Here is a 15,842-nt window from a genome sequence, read left to right as displayed (position 1 = left end):
CGCCCTGTTTTGTTAAACTGTTTTTCTACCTTGTGTTATAAAACTGCATAGAAGAAAATCCTTGACCGAGCCACTAATCTCTGGCCAAGAACAAACTTATAACAAGGACAACTAATTATGGCTTAGACCTCCTTTAACGAACGTTACATTTTAGTCCCAAGGAGGAGCAAGAAGTAAAATGGGGTTTTCTAGGAGGAGTGACATATTCTGCAGTGAATGCTCTGTGTGCAGATTACTTGCCAGCAAGCGTCCCAAATCTAATTGTGTCTGCTCCGCTTTAACAATCAAAGCTGCCTGACAAGTGAATAGATGGTTGCACTTTTGTATAAAAAGAAAGTTGACAAATATTCACCTTCTATAAGTTACAGAAACTTGGCAAACTTACAAAGTGCGTGAAGCCTTATGTATCACGCATAGAGAATGACCTATACAGTGTGAAGGAGACTGGATGCTTTGGATGTTATCTACAATAACTTGCTTGTCGTGTTGTAAGTGCAGCTTCTAAGGCAAAACCGGTTTTCTGACAGATTTTGGTCTGTTTTGATGTCGATAAGGAGATTTGTGAAGGAAAGGGTTTTTTTTTTGCCAGGGCTCTGGACAAAGAGGTCTTTGATGGTCTGCACAAGTTGCTAGGCAATTACTGAGGGCTCATGATAAAACTTCACCCAGTTGTTCAGAAGTGCTCATGTCTTTATGCTTGCTGCACTATTGTAACTGTCTTGTGTAATCAACATTCCCTCTCGAGTCGCAGCGCTAATAAAGCTTGTATCCAACAGACCGTAATGTAAACCCTTTGCCCGAGAAAGGAGATATGCCCATCTTTCACTGTATTTTATTGTCATTTATTTATTCTCCCCTGGCAGACCAGCACTGTGGGGTTTTGGAAGTGGCAGCAACTAACAAAATAAATCGACAAGCTGCCCATATTTTGTTAGTAAGCTCATTGACAGAAAGACAATTAAAAAAGGCTTCAAGAGGCTTCTTTACAAAATGCTTGTAAAATATGTACCGTAAGGATGATACAAAGTATCTAAAAAGTTATTAACTTTTAAAGAAATAAAGACACATTGAAAAATAATTGGCAATAATAATAATTAGAGATGAGCGAACCTACTCGTTTCGAGTAATTACTTGATTGAGCAGAGCGATTTTCGAGTACTTTTATACTCGGGTGGAAAGATTCGGGGGGGGGCGGGGGGAGGCGTGGCGGAGTGGGGGGTAGCAGCGGGGAACAGGGGGGAGCCCTCTCTCTCTCCCTCTCCCCCCCACTCCCCGCTGCAACCCCCCACCCACCCACGGCACCCCCCGAATTTTTTCACCCGAGTACGGAAGTACTCGAAAATCGCGGCGCTCGGGCAAAAAAGGGGCGTAGCCGAGTAGGTTCGCTCATCTCTAATAATAAGCAATACTGGAGTAATATCTAGAGCCACATTGTCACTCCTAGCATATTAGACTTTTCTTGTTATATTCAGTATTAAAGTAACACCAAAAACATGCCACCTCTTGCAACTAAATATGCAACGTCAAGGGGGTTGCATGAAGTTTGAAAGACATGGCTGTTTTCTTTCAGCAACACAGAAAACTTGTGCAACTTCCAAAAAGAAAAAAAGCAGAAAGGGAAAAACAAATACAGAGTGACCAGCACTTATCATGTGTGTATCAGTACTGAATGGAGACTAACACACTAAAGTTTTTACTCTTTTCGACTAAAAACTGGCCTTGATGCTTAAAGAGAGTCTGTCAACAGTTTTTCCAATGCAAAACTGCTGACAGCCCTCTGTAGAGGTAGGGGAACGGGGCTAGAGCATACTTTTGTGTAGTTTGTTAACATTATGGTCTCCACTAAAATCAACTTTCGTTCACTGCCATGTACCAAGTCTCTGGAAGTGGGTTGGTTGGCTAAAGTGCTCTGCATTGCTCTACAGCTCTGATTGACAATTGTAGCTGCTTTCCTGGTTAGATACTAAAGCTGCTAATCTCAGCTATGGAGAAGCCCATTGGACAGAGAGGAAGAGCACTTCAATCAGAAGCCCCACCTCCAGGGCACTTGCGGGGGTGGGAAAGTAGATTTTTAGCAAAGATGGTGATGTTAACAAGCTGCACAAATGTATGCGCTAGCCCTGCTTCCCTGTTCCTATAGAGTGCTATAAGCTGTTTTGCACTCCCTATTCCATAATGCTACCAAGAAGCATGGGTCTGTGGTATCTAATGGGAATTCGAGCACTGATATGTGTAAATAGTAATATGATGAATTCAAACAGAACTACACTATGGAAACATACAGCTGTTTTGCACTCCCTATTCCATAATGCTACCAAGAAGCATGGGTCTGTGGTATCTAATGGGAATTCGAGCACTGATATGTGTAAATAGTAATATGATGAATTCAAACAGAACTACACTATGGAAACATACAGCTTCTAATACGCCAGTCTGTTAGAGAGGATTTGTAATGGGAAGACAACTTCATTTTTTATTAGGGCTTGCCCTCCAGCAATGGACCTTTACTTGCTTCAATGAAAAGCTTTGAGTCTTGGGAAAAGTGAGATGTTGTGTGGCCATTATACTCAAAAGTGGTTGCATATTCATATTATTACGTGTGATCATCATTTGTCAAACTACACAGTTTCTTCAGTAAGAACAATAGGAGTTAATTATTTAATGATTATGGGAGCAGTCATTATGCTTTAAACTACCCTAAAGGTCCACTTACATGCAAAGATAATCTTTCAAATGATTGAAAATTTGAAAGTTTTAGCGACCGTTTTGCATAAAGTGTTAATGGACACTAATGTCTATTAACACTTTATCATCTTCATTTGCATATAAAAGGGTCTGTGGGAGTTGTTTGCAGAGCACAGCATATGGGCTGGGCTCTGAATACAGCTGCATTGTTCTCCTTTGGGCTGCCAGCAAAATACAATTTAATCTCCCTCCTCCTGCTGAGAACACAGCATGCGGCTGTTGAGAGATACTTTAACTCTCTGTGGCTGAACTATGGATTTTAAGTTCACCTTAAAATCATCTTTCAGACAAAAAGTGCACGATGGTAGCACAATTATCGCTGATTGGGGTCGTTTAAACAAATTTTGAGTGATAATAGTTACGTGTAAATGGGCCTTAAGTGAGCCAGTTCAGAGATTTTCTTTACAGCAGTCATAAGGACATAAGAAACCCTATTGACATCTATGGAAGAGGGTTGTGGGCATGCTCTGTGACCAGCGCCACTGTACAGGCATAGGGGAAAACGTGAGCCTCATTTTCTGCTGATAAACTTTCTATAATATGCAATAGTAATCTTTCCAGCTGGCAACAGTTCCATGTAGCTATTGACATGTAACTTACCTGCCCACCCAGCTAAGCAGCGACAGTACCCAGTGGCGGGGTGGCAGCCATCAGCATGACTGCAGTCACAGCGTTCAGTGCAATTCATTCCATAGGTGCCATCCTTCAAATAAATGCAAAATATATATAATTGTATGCATGTAAAAAGGACCTTCGTGTGATATTTAAAATGTTTTACTGCAGCAATACATCAGTTAGTTTCAATCCAACCACAAGATATCAGTTTGGACCAATTTTAATATAATGCAGTTTTTAAAATATTACAACCCTGTTATTTACTTGCTTTCATCTAATCTCACTGATTCTCACAAGATATAAGTAATACTCTCTGGCAAATTTCTGGCAGTTCAGCTTTTAAGATACTTTTGATAACTCAATCTCTGATGGACATGTCACTGGAGACAATTTTTGTGAAGTGTAGGAATATATAAGTTAATTGATTATTGGCACTGTTAACAGCTCTGTTCCATTGGAGACTGTTGATTAGTGATTGCCATTCGCAGAATTTATTTTGCATATCGTTCCAAATTTCCATCAGCTTCTATGTTACTCATTTGAAGAAAATAGATACGTAGGTTGTATTTTAAAAGGAAATATTAGAAAATAAAACAGAGTGCATGTTACCTGGCATGGTAGTTCACAGTTTACCCCTCTCCAGCCAGGGGGACAGGTGCATGTTCCAATCAATGCATTACATGCTCCTCCGTTTTGACATTGACAGGTAAAATTACATCCCAAACCCCAGGATCCTCGGGGGCAGTTTATAGAACAGTCCACCCCATACCAACCTGGGAAGAAAAAGAAGAATGTGTCTAAAAATTATAACCAAGCAAAACAAACTTCTATAATAATAGTAGTGTATCTATATACGCTGCTTAATCTCCATAATATTACCAGTAATTATCAGTACTAATGTGGGCATATGAAGCCCACTATCTGCTACACACTACACAACAGCCTGATAAGATTACACAAAGTACACTTGTACTTCGTCCAGGTATTCTCTTGAGTCACATGTAATATATGGGTGCATATGACATAGGAAAATTAGATTGTGAGCCCAGCACTAGACAAGAACCAATGTAACATGCATTCTGTGTATACAGTAGTGCTGTGAAATATATTGTCACTGTGTAAATAATGGAAAACAAGTAAATCTTCCAGATCAAGTAAAGAATATAAGTATGGTAATATTTTGGCCAAGGCAGCTTACTTTTGTATGGTAATGCAGATATAAATAGACACAATCTACAAAATAGACCAGCTTAAAAAGGTTATGCCATAACCATCATTTTGTCACCTAGCAATAGAAAAGCTGATATGTATGGTCCCTGGGGAGGCCATTGCTAGGACGCCACAAATCTCTAGAACTGTGATTACAGGAGTTTTAATTGTAAGGTTGTCACATAATATCAAATTCAAGGCTGTCCACAACCTGTCCCCTCCACACATCCATAACCTAATACCATGAACAGATACTTCCCAACACATAATCTCGGATCCTCGCAAAACTTCCTTCTTTGCTCTCCTGTAATCTGCAGTTCCCATAATTGTATCCAGAATTTTTCCCGTGCATCACCTATACTCTGAAACTCGCTACCCCAATATATCAGACTCTCCATCACCAGGGAAAGCTTGAAAAAGAACCTGAAAACCCACCTCTTCAGACAAGCCTACACTCTATAATAATCTTGCTGCCACCATAACATGAGCGCCTTCTACCTCACTTACTAATCTACTCACCTAAATAATGTCCTATGAGGAATGGTTAAAGAATCTGGCAATGCTTAGCTTGCAAAAAGAAGGGTGAAAGTAGACTTAATAGCGGTCTACAAATATCTGAAGGTCTGTCACAATGCAGAGGGATCAGCCCTATTCTCATTTGTACAAGCAAAGACTATAAGCAATGGGATGAAACCGAAAGATTAAATATTCGAAAAAACTTTCTGGCAGTGAGGATGATCAATGAGTGGAACAGGTCACCACGGGAGGTGGTGAGTTATCCTTTAATGGAAGTCTTCAAACACAGGCTGGACAGAAATCTGTCTGGGATGATTAAAGGAGATGTCCCGAGGCAGCAAGTGGGTCTATACACTTCTGTATGGCCATAATAATGCACTTTGTAATGTACATTGTGCATTAATTATGAGCCATACAGAAGTTATAAAAAGTTTTTTACTTACCTGCTCCGTTGCTAGCGTCCTCGTCTCCATGGTGCCGACTAATTTTTGGCCTCCGATGGCCAAATTAGCCGCGCTTGCGCAGTCCGGGTCTTCTGCAATCTTCTATGGAGCCGCTCGTGCCAGAGAGCGGCTCCGTGTAGCTCCGCCCCGTCACGTGCCGATTCCAGCCAATCAGGAGGCTGGAATCGGCAGTGGACCGCACAGAAGAGCTGCGGTCCACGAAGACGGAGGATCCCGGCGGCCATCTTCAGCAGGTGAGTATGAAGACGCCGGACCGCCGGGATTCAGGTAAGCGCTGTGCGGGTGGTTTTTTTAACCCCTGCATCGGGGTTGTCTCGCGCCGAACGGGGGGGGGGGGTTAAAAAAAAAAAAACCCGTTTCGGCGCGGGACATCTCCTTTAAGTTAATCCTGCATTGAGCAGGGAGTTGGACCAGATGACCGTGGAGGTCCCTTTCAACTCTACCATTCTATGATTCTACTGTCCTTTCTCCCTCCATGTCAATATGTTAGTCATTTAGAAGATGTTTATTGTTTCTGTTATTTTATATATTTAATGTATTTAAGCCCCATGTTTCCATATGTTCAGTTCCCTAGAATTAACAGTGCTTTCAAATAAATAATAATGTGTGCCCTACCTCTCCATTCAGTCTCTATGGGACTGATGAAAATAGACTAGCACTGTACTAAGCTACCCTGATCAGTCCCACAGACTTTGAAAAGTGTGGCAGTAATCATGTGTGACTACTGCACCATTCACACACCTCTAGAATGGGAGCTCAGGGCCACCATTCTAGTGATTTCAAGTTTCAAGTGATTGGTGGGGCCCAAAGCGATTATACATGCATCAACTATCCCGTGAATACAGTAAATAATAAATGCTGTTGAAGGGATAACACCTTTAAGACAAGGAGAAGCAAGATTGTAAATAATGTTCTATGCACTTGAGGGAAACTTGACCTGCATTTCACTTGTAATAGGGTTGCTGACATTTTTCAATCAACAACATCATCAATGCTTAAGGATGTCAATAAAAGATCTTTCGGTTTAAAGGGCCATTCCAGTGAAAAATATTTTTCCATCTCTGCCCCCTCACCTGATTGTCTATCACACTCTGGACCTCTCTTCTGTATATTGCTTTCACTTCCATGCAATGCAACCTCCAGTCTGATGCTTATCAGGCACCATGTTGATGTTACTTTCACATCAATCCCATGATGCTCAGCACAGCATTACATGATCAGCTGCAACCTGTACTATCCCTCAACACTGCCATTACCATTTGTATTCTATATTCACTTAAATAATCTACACACCATAAGTAAACAGTCAGGAGAATAAGGTATGATTGTCTTCATAATAACTGTGATAGGAGTGTCTGTGTCCCCTTTTAGGCAATTTCTGTGGTTGAGTCCATGTAATAGCATCACAGACTGAGAAACTGACTAGAATCTGAATACATAAAGCCAAGTAAATCTCAGCTGGTCAGAATGAGATCACATGACCATCCGAGGAAAAAGAGGCCAGGAGTTTCAGACAGAAAGGAATAACCAAGGTAACACTAGCTCACTTATATGTACTGGGGGGCTTTAAGGTGGCCCTTTAATGATTCAACATTTTGGCATTTAGTGCCTTTTTTCAACTTTCCAAAATGTTAAGTAATCTCACCTGCTTTACATGTGCATGAACCATCTACTGGGGAGCACATGGCATTATTCTTACACATGCAAACAGAAGAGCAGTTACTCCCATATGTGCCAGCTGGACAAGCTATGGAGCAATCCACACCCTAGAACAGCAAAATTTTATGAGATCATTAACAACATCATTTCATGACACACATGGAGTCGTTAAAAGACTATTAACACAAACATAGACATAAAAACACTTAAAGTCTAATTTGCTCATGTCCCTTGTACAATCTGGTTTAATACAATAACTAAAATACACATAGCCTTATTAGTTACACATGGTGGCCTTAATATTAGTAACATTGCAGCTCATGGGCCCAAACATAACATGCAAAATGCAACTCCATCTATACCTCCATTCACATCACAAAAGCTCATATATCATGCCATATACCCCTACTAGAGGTTCACTTTAAAAGCATGAACTCTACTAGAAGTAATAATAACATAATATGTAAGGCCGAAAAAAGACATATGTCCATCCAGTTCAGCCTATAACCTCCCAATGTTGATCCAGAGGAAGGCAAAAAAAACCAATGAGGTTTAAGCCAATTTTTCCCAAGTCATTCGGTCCAATGTAAAGTTTGCACTGTTACATAAAATAATTAATTGATTATTCAAGGAGTCTACCAATTGATTAAGTCTGCCCAACGTTTGTCTTTTAATCCTCAAATAATCTGGATTATCAGGAAATTCCACTCCAGAAATAAGAGCCAAACGATCAGGATTTCCAGATTATTATATGTCAGATTTATTATATGTCAGATTTATTATATGCCAGATTATTTGTATAGGGCCAATTTATTCCCAATATCATATAGAGCTGATAAGTAACACCCTCTAGTCATTTACACCCCTCAGCATTCTCTCTGCACTCTCTTACAACATATAAGAGCAGGAAATAGAGCAGCTTAAGTCCTGATTTACCGTAAAACCCGGAGCACAGATGCATTTCCCAGTCACGCTATCACAGTCTGCCCCATTTTGGCAGCTGCAGATCTGCTGACAGGATTCACCATAGAAGCCGGGAGAACAAGTCTCATTGCAGTAGAGTCCAGACCAGCCAGGCTTACAGGAACATTCTCCAGACATAGGATGACAGCTGAGGGGACAGGATGAAAGAGACAAGTCAACAAATGATTCTGAGGCTGAACATGACACCAGGGGTAGAATCATTCCCAGTGTTCCCCAACATTGTTTGAGTACGAAAGTGTTGAAGTGAAACATTTCTGATGATGAGGAACTTTACTTTTACTTTACTCTGTGTTGATATTGCAGGCACAAGTGCTTCATAAGTTACAGAGTAAAATACAAATACCAGTAGAATTAATAAAATATTCTAGCATTTTTAATTGCAAATTTCATTTTTATATATTCGCTTGAAAAAACACAATTATGCATATTGTTATTTCACTTACAGTCCCGACAAGTAAAGTTGGCCGAACCTCTTCTCTGACAGCCTGATATATAGGTAGTCTAAGACACTACATGCTGCTATGACTGGCCAGCACTACTCGTATGGACAGCACTGGACAATCAAAGGAGGTGGTGCAGCCATCCTTGTTTGTCCAAGCCGGGGGGGTCACGTTAAATATAAAAATGATATGGAAATAATATTCAATATGTACTTATTTCCACACATTATATGGTGTTTTAGCTGGGAGATAGCTATACATCAGTGTGAGTGGAGGGCAGGATGGGTGTGGCCAGCCTGCAGCTAATGAATATGCAGGACTAGTTCTAAGTCTGGTGGCTAGTAATAAAATACAAGTTTCTCCCATACTACTGCACAGATACACACAGCAGACATATCACTGTAATCCGTGTAACAGGCATTACGTTATAGTGCTCTCAATAAGGGCTGAAAAAAAAGGGTGACAGATTCCCTTTAACTACATTACATAAATGGAAATCTAACATTATGCTAATTATTAATAAACAAAGTCAATCTATATCAGTAATAAAAAATATACATTGGGGGTGGCAGATGTGGGGGAAAAAAGATGTCCTTAATGCAAGATGGCATATTTAGTTAAAGATGACCAACTTTACAAAGGTAGAAAGCGACAATATTATCATTATGAGTTGTTTTATTGGTCCCTTTTTTTCTTTTCTCTCTCATTTTTTTCCTTAACACTTCTTTTTTTTAATTATTATTAGCTTATTTGCTTTATAGATAACATGTTGTGCCATAGAAGAATGTAGTCTTTGCATGTTGATAAATCCTAATAAGGCCGCCTGCACATGAATGCTATGGAAAAACGCTTTTTCCTGCACACTTGTGGAAACCAATTGCCTTTTCTGAAGCGGAGGAAAAATCGCAGCATGCTCTATTTTTGCACGGATTCCACTTGGAAGGCTTCCTAGCGCAGGGAAAAAAAATCTGTAACGCACATCTCCGAGGGCGAGGTGCCGTATCCATCCACAGTACAGAAAAAGACGGTAAATGACGGGAACATGTGTATATGGTGTAATTAAGGTGATGCTGAGGTTAATTCTCTTATAGAGCTGCCATGTTTATGTGGGTAGTATGTGGCCCTTTTGTTGCAAACAGTTTACTATATATGGGCACTACTTGTCCAATTGAGAAGCAGCAGTAGACCAATAGTCTTCCAATAAAAAGACATAATATGTTAATAATTATGCCACCAACTACATTTTTCATTACATTTGCAGTCAGCACAGAAATGGATACACGTCTTCCTGTGATTGTCCAATAATGACAATTAATTTGCAGCTTTGTGTGCACCATTTTATCTTCCGGATATAGCAAGGAGACAAACTGACCTTTGCGGTTGCAGGCCCCAGGCATGCATCCACTACCTGGCCAGGAGGCCATCTGTTTGTACCTGACACAGCAGTCCCATTGAGCCTCCAGTTAAAGGCAGCTGCTGCTACATAACAAACTGACACGGTCAGCTGTGTAATAAGAAGCATGTTAACGCGAGCAGCACAATAGGACACTTGTGCCACTTTCTCTTGTACAATCCTCCCGCTCACTACAAGAGCAGGTCTAAGAACCAAATCAAATGTCTTGTCAATGTAAGATTGTTTTATGAGGATCTTCAGACTGTCAGCCTCCTCTAGGCGTCTGGGGAATTTCTGTGCTGAATGGGAGGTAAAGCAATGAAAGCTGAACTAGATAAATTATGACACTAGGAGTAAAGATAAAAACGGAGTGTCCTCAGTAGTTAATACTTTTAATAGCTAAACTGAAAAGATAAAGACAAATGGCAAGTTCCAAGACTTTTACAGTACTTTGTTGGAGGTTTTTTTTATCCGGCATTAACTTGTTATTCATCATCATCTTTTCAGTGAGCCATAAAGTATTAACTACTGAGGACTCAATTTTCATCTTCTCTACTGTGGAGAACACAGTAGAAAGTTTTCCTTTCCTTTAAAGTAACCCAGGGACAAAATCTTGTCGTGGGATTGAAGAAGGCCTTTATACTACCTGCTGTTGGTCTTCTGTGTCAATGCCTCTCTGATCCGCTAGTTTTGGGTTCTATTATGAGGCATTCAAGTTGGCCGATGCAATTTTACGACAATCTAATGCCCCCAGTGCATTGGTATTGTTAAATTACCAAAACAACATACCCATTTTCTGATTGGCCAGCAGTGGTCACGTGATCAGTGACGGCTAATCATAGAGCAGTGCACAGTGTGCGTTAGGTAGCTAGAAAATTGCAGCTGCCATCTTGGATGGCTGAAAACATGATTCCAAACCAGTATATCGGAGGGACATTGGTAGAGAAGAACAACAGCCCGTAATATACCCTACTTTTCAGTCTCAAGACAGATATTGGTCCTTATAATAGTCTCAATCTAACAGAATTTACACAATACAGACATGGGCAAACTGAATTTTTGCAATATGCAACTATTTGGTCTCTGCAGTTTTTGAAGGATTAGCAGAAGTTTCTAAATCTGTTTAATTCATGTGATTTGCTTCTTGAAAATGAGGAAAACAGTTGCTGTTTGTTTGCTTTTTGTACAATTTTGCTTACAGCATGGTTTCTTATTTTTTTAGTTTCTAAATTGTCTAACCACAGAAAATTCATAGTTGTCACAAGTAATACCACGCTGGCAGTTCAAGGGGTATTGTAATGGCAGGATCTTCCGATAATCAGATCGCATATTGTATGGTGGGGAGCAATGTCCTGATAAGCCGCTCCCTATGAACGAAATGAACAATGTTTCATGCTATCGCCTCTGTTCAAGACTACACAAAAATATCTGGGAAATCTCATTCTCACACAAAACTATTCATGTAAACTTGGGCATCTATTATGTCACTGACTGTTTATAATAGATAACATGGTCTGATATGTGAATTCCAGTGTTGACTGGCCTACACTGCCCCATAGCTGCTAGACTTTATTAGATCTCATTGCATATGGCTGGTGTTACGAATTCCTCTGTGTACATCTAAATATCTAAATGGATATTTTAATCAATCATTCTGGTGTGAAATCCCCTTGGTATTTTTTTAGTTTAGTGACCACAGTTGTCAAAAAAGAATTAGGAAACTGATACTTTGAATAACAAGTGTCAAGAACATTTTAGTTATGGGAGTTCCGGGGAAAGTTTTGTACCTCTTGAAATGTAATGAATTGCAAGTTGACACATGTTAACCCTAAAGATGGAATGTGATGTTACTATTTTGGATGATGGATAGAGGTAAGATATCACATATTTGATCTGAAACCTCTCTGAGAGTAACAATCAGGTAGAACAATTTATTTGCTTCCTCTAAAATAAATGTTATATTTCACTTAAAGGATATGTGTTAGCATAAGTCAGGTGTCTATAAGACGGGGAGTCCCATGTAGCAATTTAAAGGGGTTTTCAATATCACCTGATTGCTTGGCCGGCTGTCAGTGCAGCGGGCTGGAAGTGCATCCTAACGGATGGGAGAGGAAGTGCCCTAACTGGCTTCACTCCCATTGAAATAAATGAGAACTGAAGTGACTATTACAATTCCGGTGGTGGAAGTACCAGATAGGATAGGCCATCAATAGCTTTTGCCTGGAAAACCACTTTAAGACACAAAAATGGTGTGTCAGCTTAAAATGTGTAACATATACTGAATATTCACTAATTTTATCATTTCACTTTCTTTATGTGTGGTTGTCTACAACCAAATGTAAATATAATTTGATATAGCAAAGAAATATATAGTATATAGTGTCAATAAACACAAATAATAAACAACTTTTGTACACTGAACCTTGTGTACAAAAGTTGTCAAATTGTTTAGTGTTACTATAATGCTATAAAAGTAACTAAAAAAATTTGTGAAGAAGAAAACATTTCCTGAAAGCCTTTGTCATCTTGTGATACATATAGCGAGAAATCCCATCAGAAAGAGGAGCTGAGTTTGTTTTGTGATGTTTGGTTTAGCATGAGTAATGACCAGGCATTTCAGATTGTGTCTGAGCCAGGTCTGCTTAGGGGTAGGTGTCTGGAATGAGTAGTCAAAATCATTCATAGCCAAGATGAGCCAGCAAGGCATTAACTATCATCTTAAAGCTGATTAATCTTAGCAGCTAAGTCAATAGATGAAATTGCTTTCACTAATAGGGAACTGTTGATTATGCTGTTTTCTTCTTCTACGGACCAGTAAAATCTGGGAAATGCTGAATACACAATATATTAAATAAACTAATGTGAATCCAGTTCATTATCGGAAGAAAAACATTTAAACTCTACTGCAATCCTTCCCAGAATGATACAGTGCACTCCCAATAGCAAAGACTGCTTTACCGGTCAGCTCTTTCACTTATGGTGGACGCATCAGTATTGCAAAAAGGCCATACCTAGGGTAAGATACCCTGCGTATTCAATATAGCCATCATTACTACTACCGATGCCAAAGGTCTTTTAAAATTCAGACCTCTTCCTTTTGAACCCTCATTTACATGAAAATAGACAGATACACCTTTAGTATTGGGATTAGAAAATCATACAAAATTTCAATTTCAATATGTAATGTAAAATTGTTTAATCTTTATCATTAGTTTATTCCACCATTGGAGGTTAAAGGGGTTGCCTAGTTATGGGATATTGATGAGCTATCCTCCAGATAAGCCATCATTAGCAGATCAGTGGGGGTGAGCTGCTTGGTACCCCTACTATTTGCTGAGCTGCTGCACTCAGGCACAGAGCTGATTTCTGCCGGAAGTAGAGAGCTCTGTTCCTACTGCAGTGACCTAGCTAGCTATTGCAGTCTAAGTTCCCATTGAAATAGCTCTATGAACTAGAAGAAAAAGTTTATTCAAGTAGACTTTGAGTTGTCCCGATGAAGGGTCATCATACAATACCAAATTTAACCTGCAAAGTCTACTGCTGAGTAAATGTCTGTCTGGCTGTGGGGTGCAGGAATAGGACCCAGGGTGATCAGCAGTTTACCCCAGTGATCACATTCTGAAAGGGATAGCTCTGAAGGAACCACGCCTTTAACTTAATTAATGTATTGACTGAGCATATGAACTATGAAACTGTATCACTGCAAGCACTTAGTCCACAAGGTCCAGATGTTATTAGAATGTCAGAAAGGTCTTACCCTGACATTATTGGGTACCTCAACTCGAAACTAAGCGTTGGGTCCCAATTCAAAACAGAAAACTGAATATATGAGTTGTTGAGCTACTGCCCATTGCATATAGTATGTATATGCATTCCTGCATATACAATAACTCTCCTGACATTATTCATGACAGATGCAGTGTAATATATGACACAGAAGACTAGTACACAAACTAGTTCACATTACCTTTGTGTGTTCATTCCATGACATGGGCACTTTTTATCACATTTCATCCCATACAGACCCTCTGAGCACAGTGTCTTCTCACAGTGTTTGCCGGTGTAACCTGGCTCACAAAGGCAAGCGCCACTGATGTGGTAACATTTTCCACCATTTCGACATTGGCAGGTCTCAGCGCAATTCATTCCATATAACCCAACTGGGCATTCTTCCTGGCATCTAAAAACAGAACGTGGCTAGAAGTATGATTCATTAGGATTAGCAGCCTGGAGAAACTCAGCTATGACTACACTGTTGTTACAGGTACACAATAGATGAGACTCAGAGTTTAATAAAATAAGATTATTCAATGCTTTATGATAAATCCTAAAACTAATGTAATCCACACAACAGGTACGGAATAAAAGATAATACTAACTCATGTCATTATGCTCATTTTCAATTCTATAAGACAGTTCTACAATGATATTGGACTCACTATACACCGAGTCATAATATTGTTCTAACTAACTCATCCTCACCGTTCTCCATTGTATCCAGGACTGCAGTGACATTGACCTGTAGCAGAATCACATGTACCGCCATTGTGACACTGGCACTCCTGAGTACAGTTTCTGCCATGGCGACCCTCAGGGCAAGGCTGACCACAGACTGTGCCCTAAATTGAAACAGAAGGTTATCATGCAGCGATAAAAGATGATCAACACACTGTGACTGCAGATAATTAAAATAAGCACCTGACCCCATTAATTGTAGGCAGCTGCCCTAAAGCAAAAGAATACAGAAATCTTACACATAGAGCATACCGCACAATATCATCTGACATAATATAAAGGATGAAGACTATTCTATTTGTATGTATAAATCTTAAACTTCTGAAGGATTGGTGTGTATACTACAAATATTATTTGATTAGTATTTAAAGGGGCTGTACCAGAAATACAAGTTATTCCCTATCCACAGGGCATAACTTGCTGATCAATGGCGGTCTCACCATTGACACCCCCCACCGATCATGAAAATTAAGTCCAGTGTCACTCTCTCTTTGTCACTGCGAGGATGCTTCTCCCACCAGCAGTGATGCCACATTGAATGGAACACTGGCCTAGTATGCGCAGTCGGTCATTCATTTCTATGAGGCTTATGGAAATACCCAAGCGCTTGCTGCTCAGCCATCTACAGCCGTCCCATGGAAAATGAATGGAGCGGCAGTGCTTCAATTTTATTCTCACTGCAGAAAGTGCAGTAGGTGAGCAGTGATGAGGACATGAGTAGGAGCCCCCACTGATTAGCAAATTACCCTCTATCCTGTGAATAGTCAAAAATTTGTAATTCTGGTACAACCCCTTTCATTCTGATGCAAATGTGGTTGCATATGTGTGAACACCCTCTTATATTTGGGGATGTTGTTGTGTTTAGGATTAGCCAATCACATTTAAACTCATGATAAATAGTAATCAGCACTCCGCTATCATTATTTACAGGGATTCTAATTGATCCCATATAAAGTTCAACTGTTCTGGAAGGATTTTCCTGAAATTTTCTTAGTTGCAATTTTCAGTAAAAGCCATGGTCCATAAAGATCTTACAACACATCAAAGGGATCTGATTGATGAAAGGTATCAGTTAGAAGTAGGGTACCAAAAAATTTCCAAGGCATTACATATACCATGGAACACAGTGAAGATGGTCATCAAGAAGTGGATTAAATTTGGTACAACAGTGACATTACCAAGAACTGGACGTCCCTCAAAAAGTTACTAGAAGAAAAACTGGTCCAGGAGGCTGCCAAGGGGCCTACAGCAACATTAAAGGAGCTGCAGGAATTTCTGGCATGTACTGGTTGTTTAGTGCAT

General features: G+C 39.8%; 2 protein-coding genes across 3 annotated transcripts in view; one reads left to right on the top strand and one right to left on the bottom strand.

Moving 5' to 3' along the window:
- C5H5orf63 (chromosome 5 C5orf63 homolog) overlaps window positions 1–15,842 on the top strand; it is a 287,813-nt gene that overhangs the window by 127,409 nt on the left and 144,562 nt on the right. The gene's annotated exons all lie outside the window — the stretch shown is intronic.
- MEGF10 (multiple EGF like domains 10) overlaps window positions 1–15,842 on the bottom strand; it is a 106,441-nt gene that overhangs the window by 21,599 nt on the left and 69,000 nt on the right. For both annotated transcript variants that reach the window (XM_066603140.1, XM_066603141.1), the window contains exons 8-13: window positions 14,508–14,644; window positions 13,993–14,205; window positions 8,145–8,319; window positions 7,195–7,315; window positions 3,970–4,133; window positions 3,346–3,448 (exon numbers count right to left, since the gene is read on the bottom strand). In XM_066603140.1, coding sequence (XP_066459237.1) covers window positions 3,346–3,448; window positions 3,970–4,133; window positions 7,195–7,315; window positions 8,145–8,319; window positions 13,993–14,205; window positions 14,508–14,644 — 913 coding nt within the window. The remainder of the gene's footprint in view (window positions 1–3,345; window positions 3,449–3,969; window positions 4,134–7,194; window positions 7,316–8,144; window positions 8,320–13,992; window positions 14,206–14,507; window positions 14,645–15,842) is intronic.

This window comes from Eleutherodactylus coqui, chromosome 5 (assembly GCF_035609145.1).
Source record: "Eleutherodactylus coqui strain aEleCoq1 chromosome 5, aEleCoq1.hap1, whole genome shotgun sequence".
Classification (NCBI taxonomy): Eukaryota; Metazoa; Chordata; class Amphibia; order Anura; family Eleutherodactylidae; genus Eleutherodactylus; species Eleutherodactylus coqui.
This window is presented reverse-complemented; position numbering and strand designations above follow the sequence as displayed.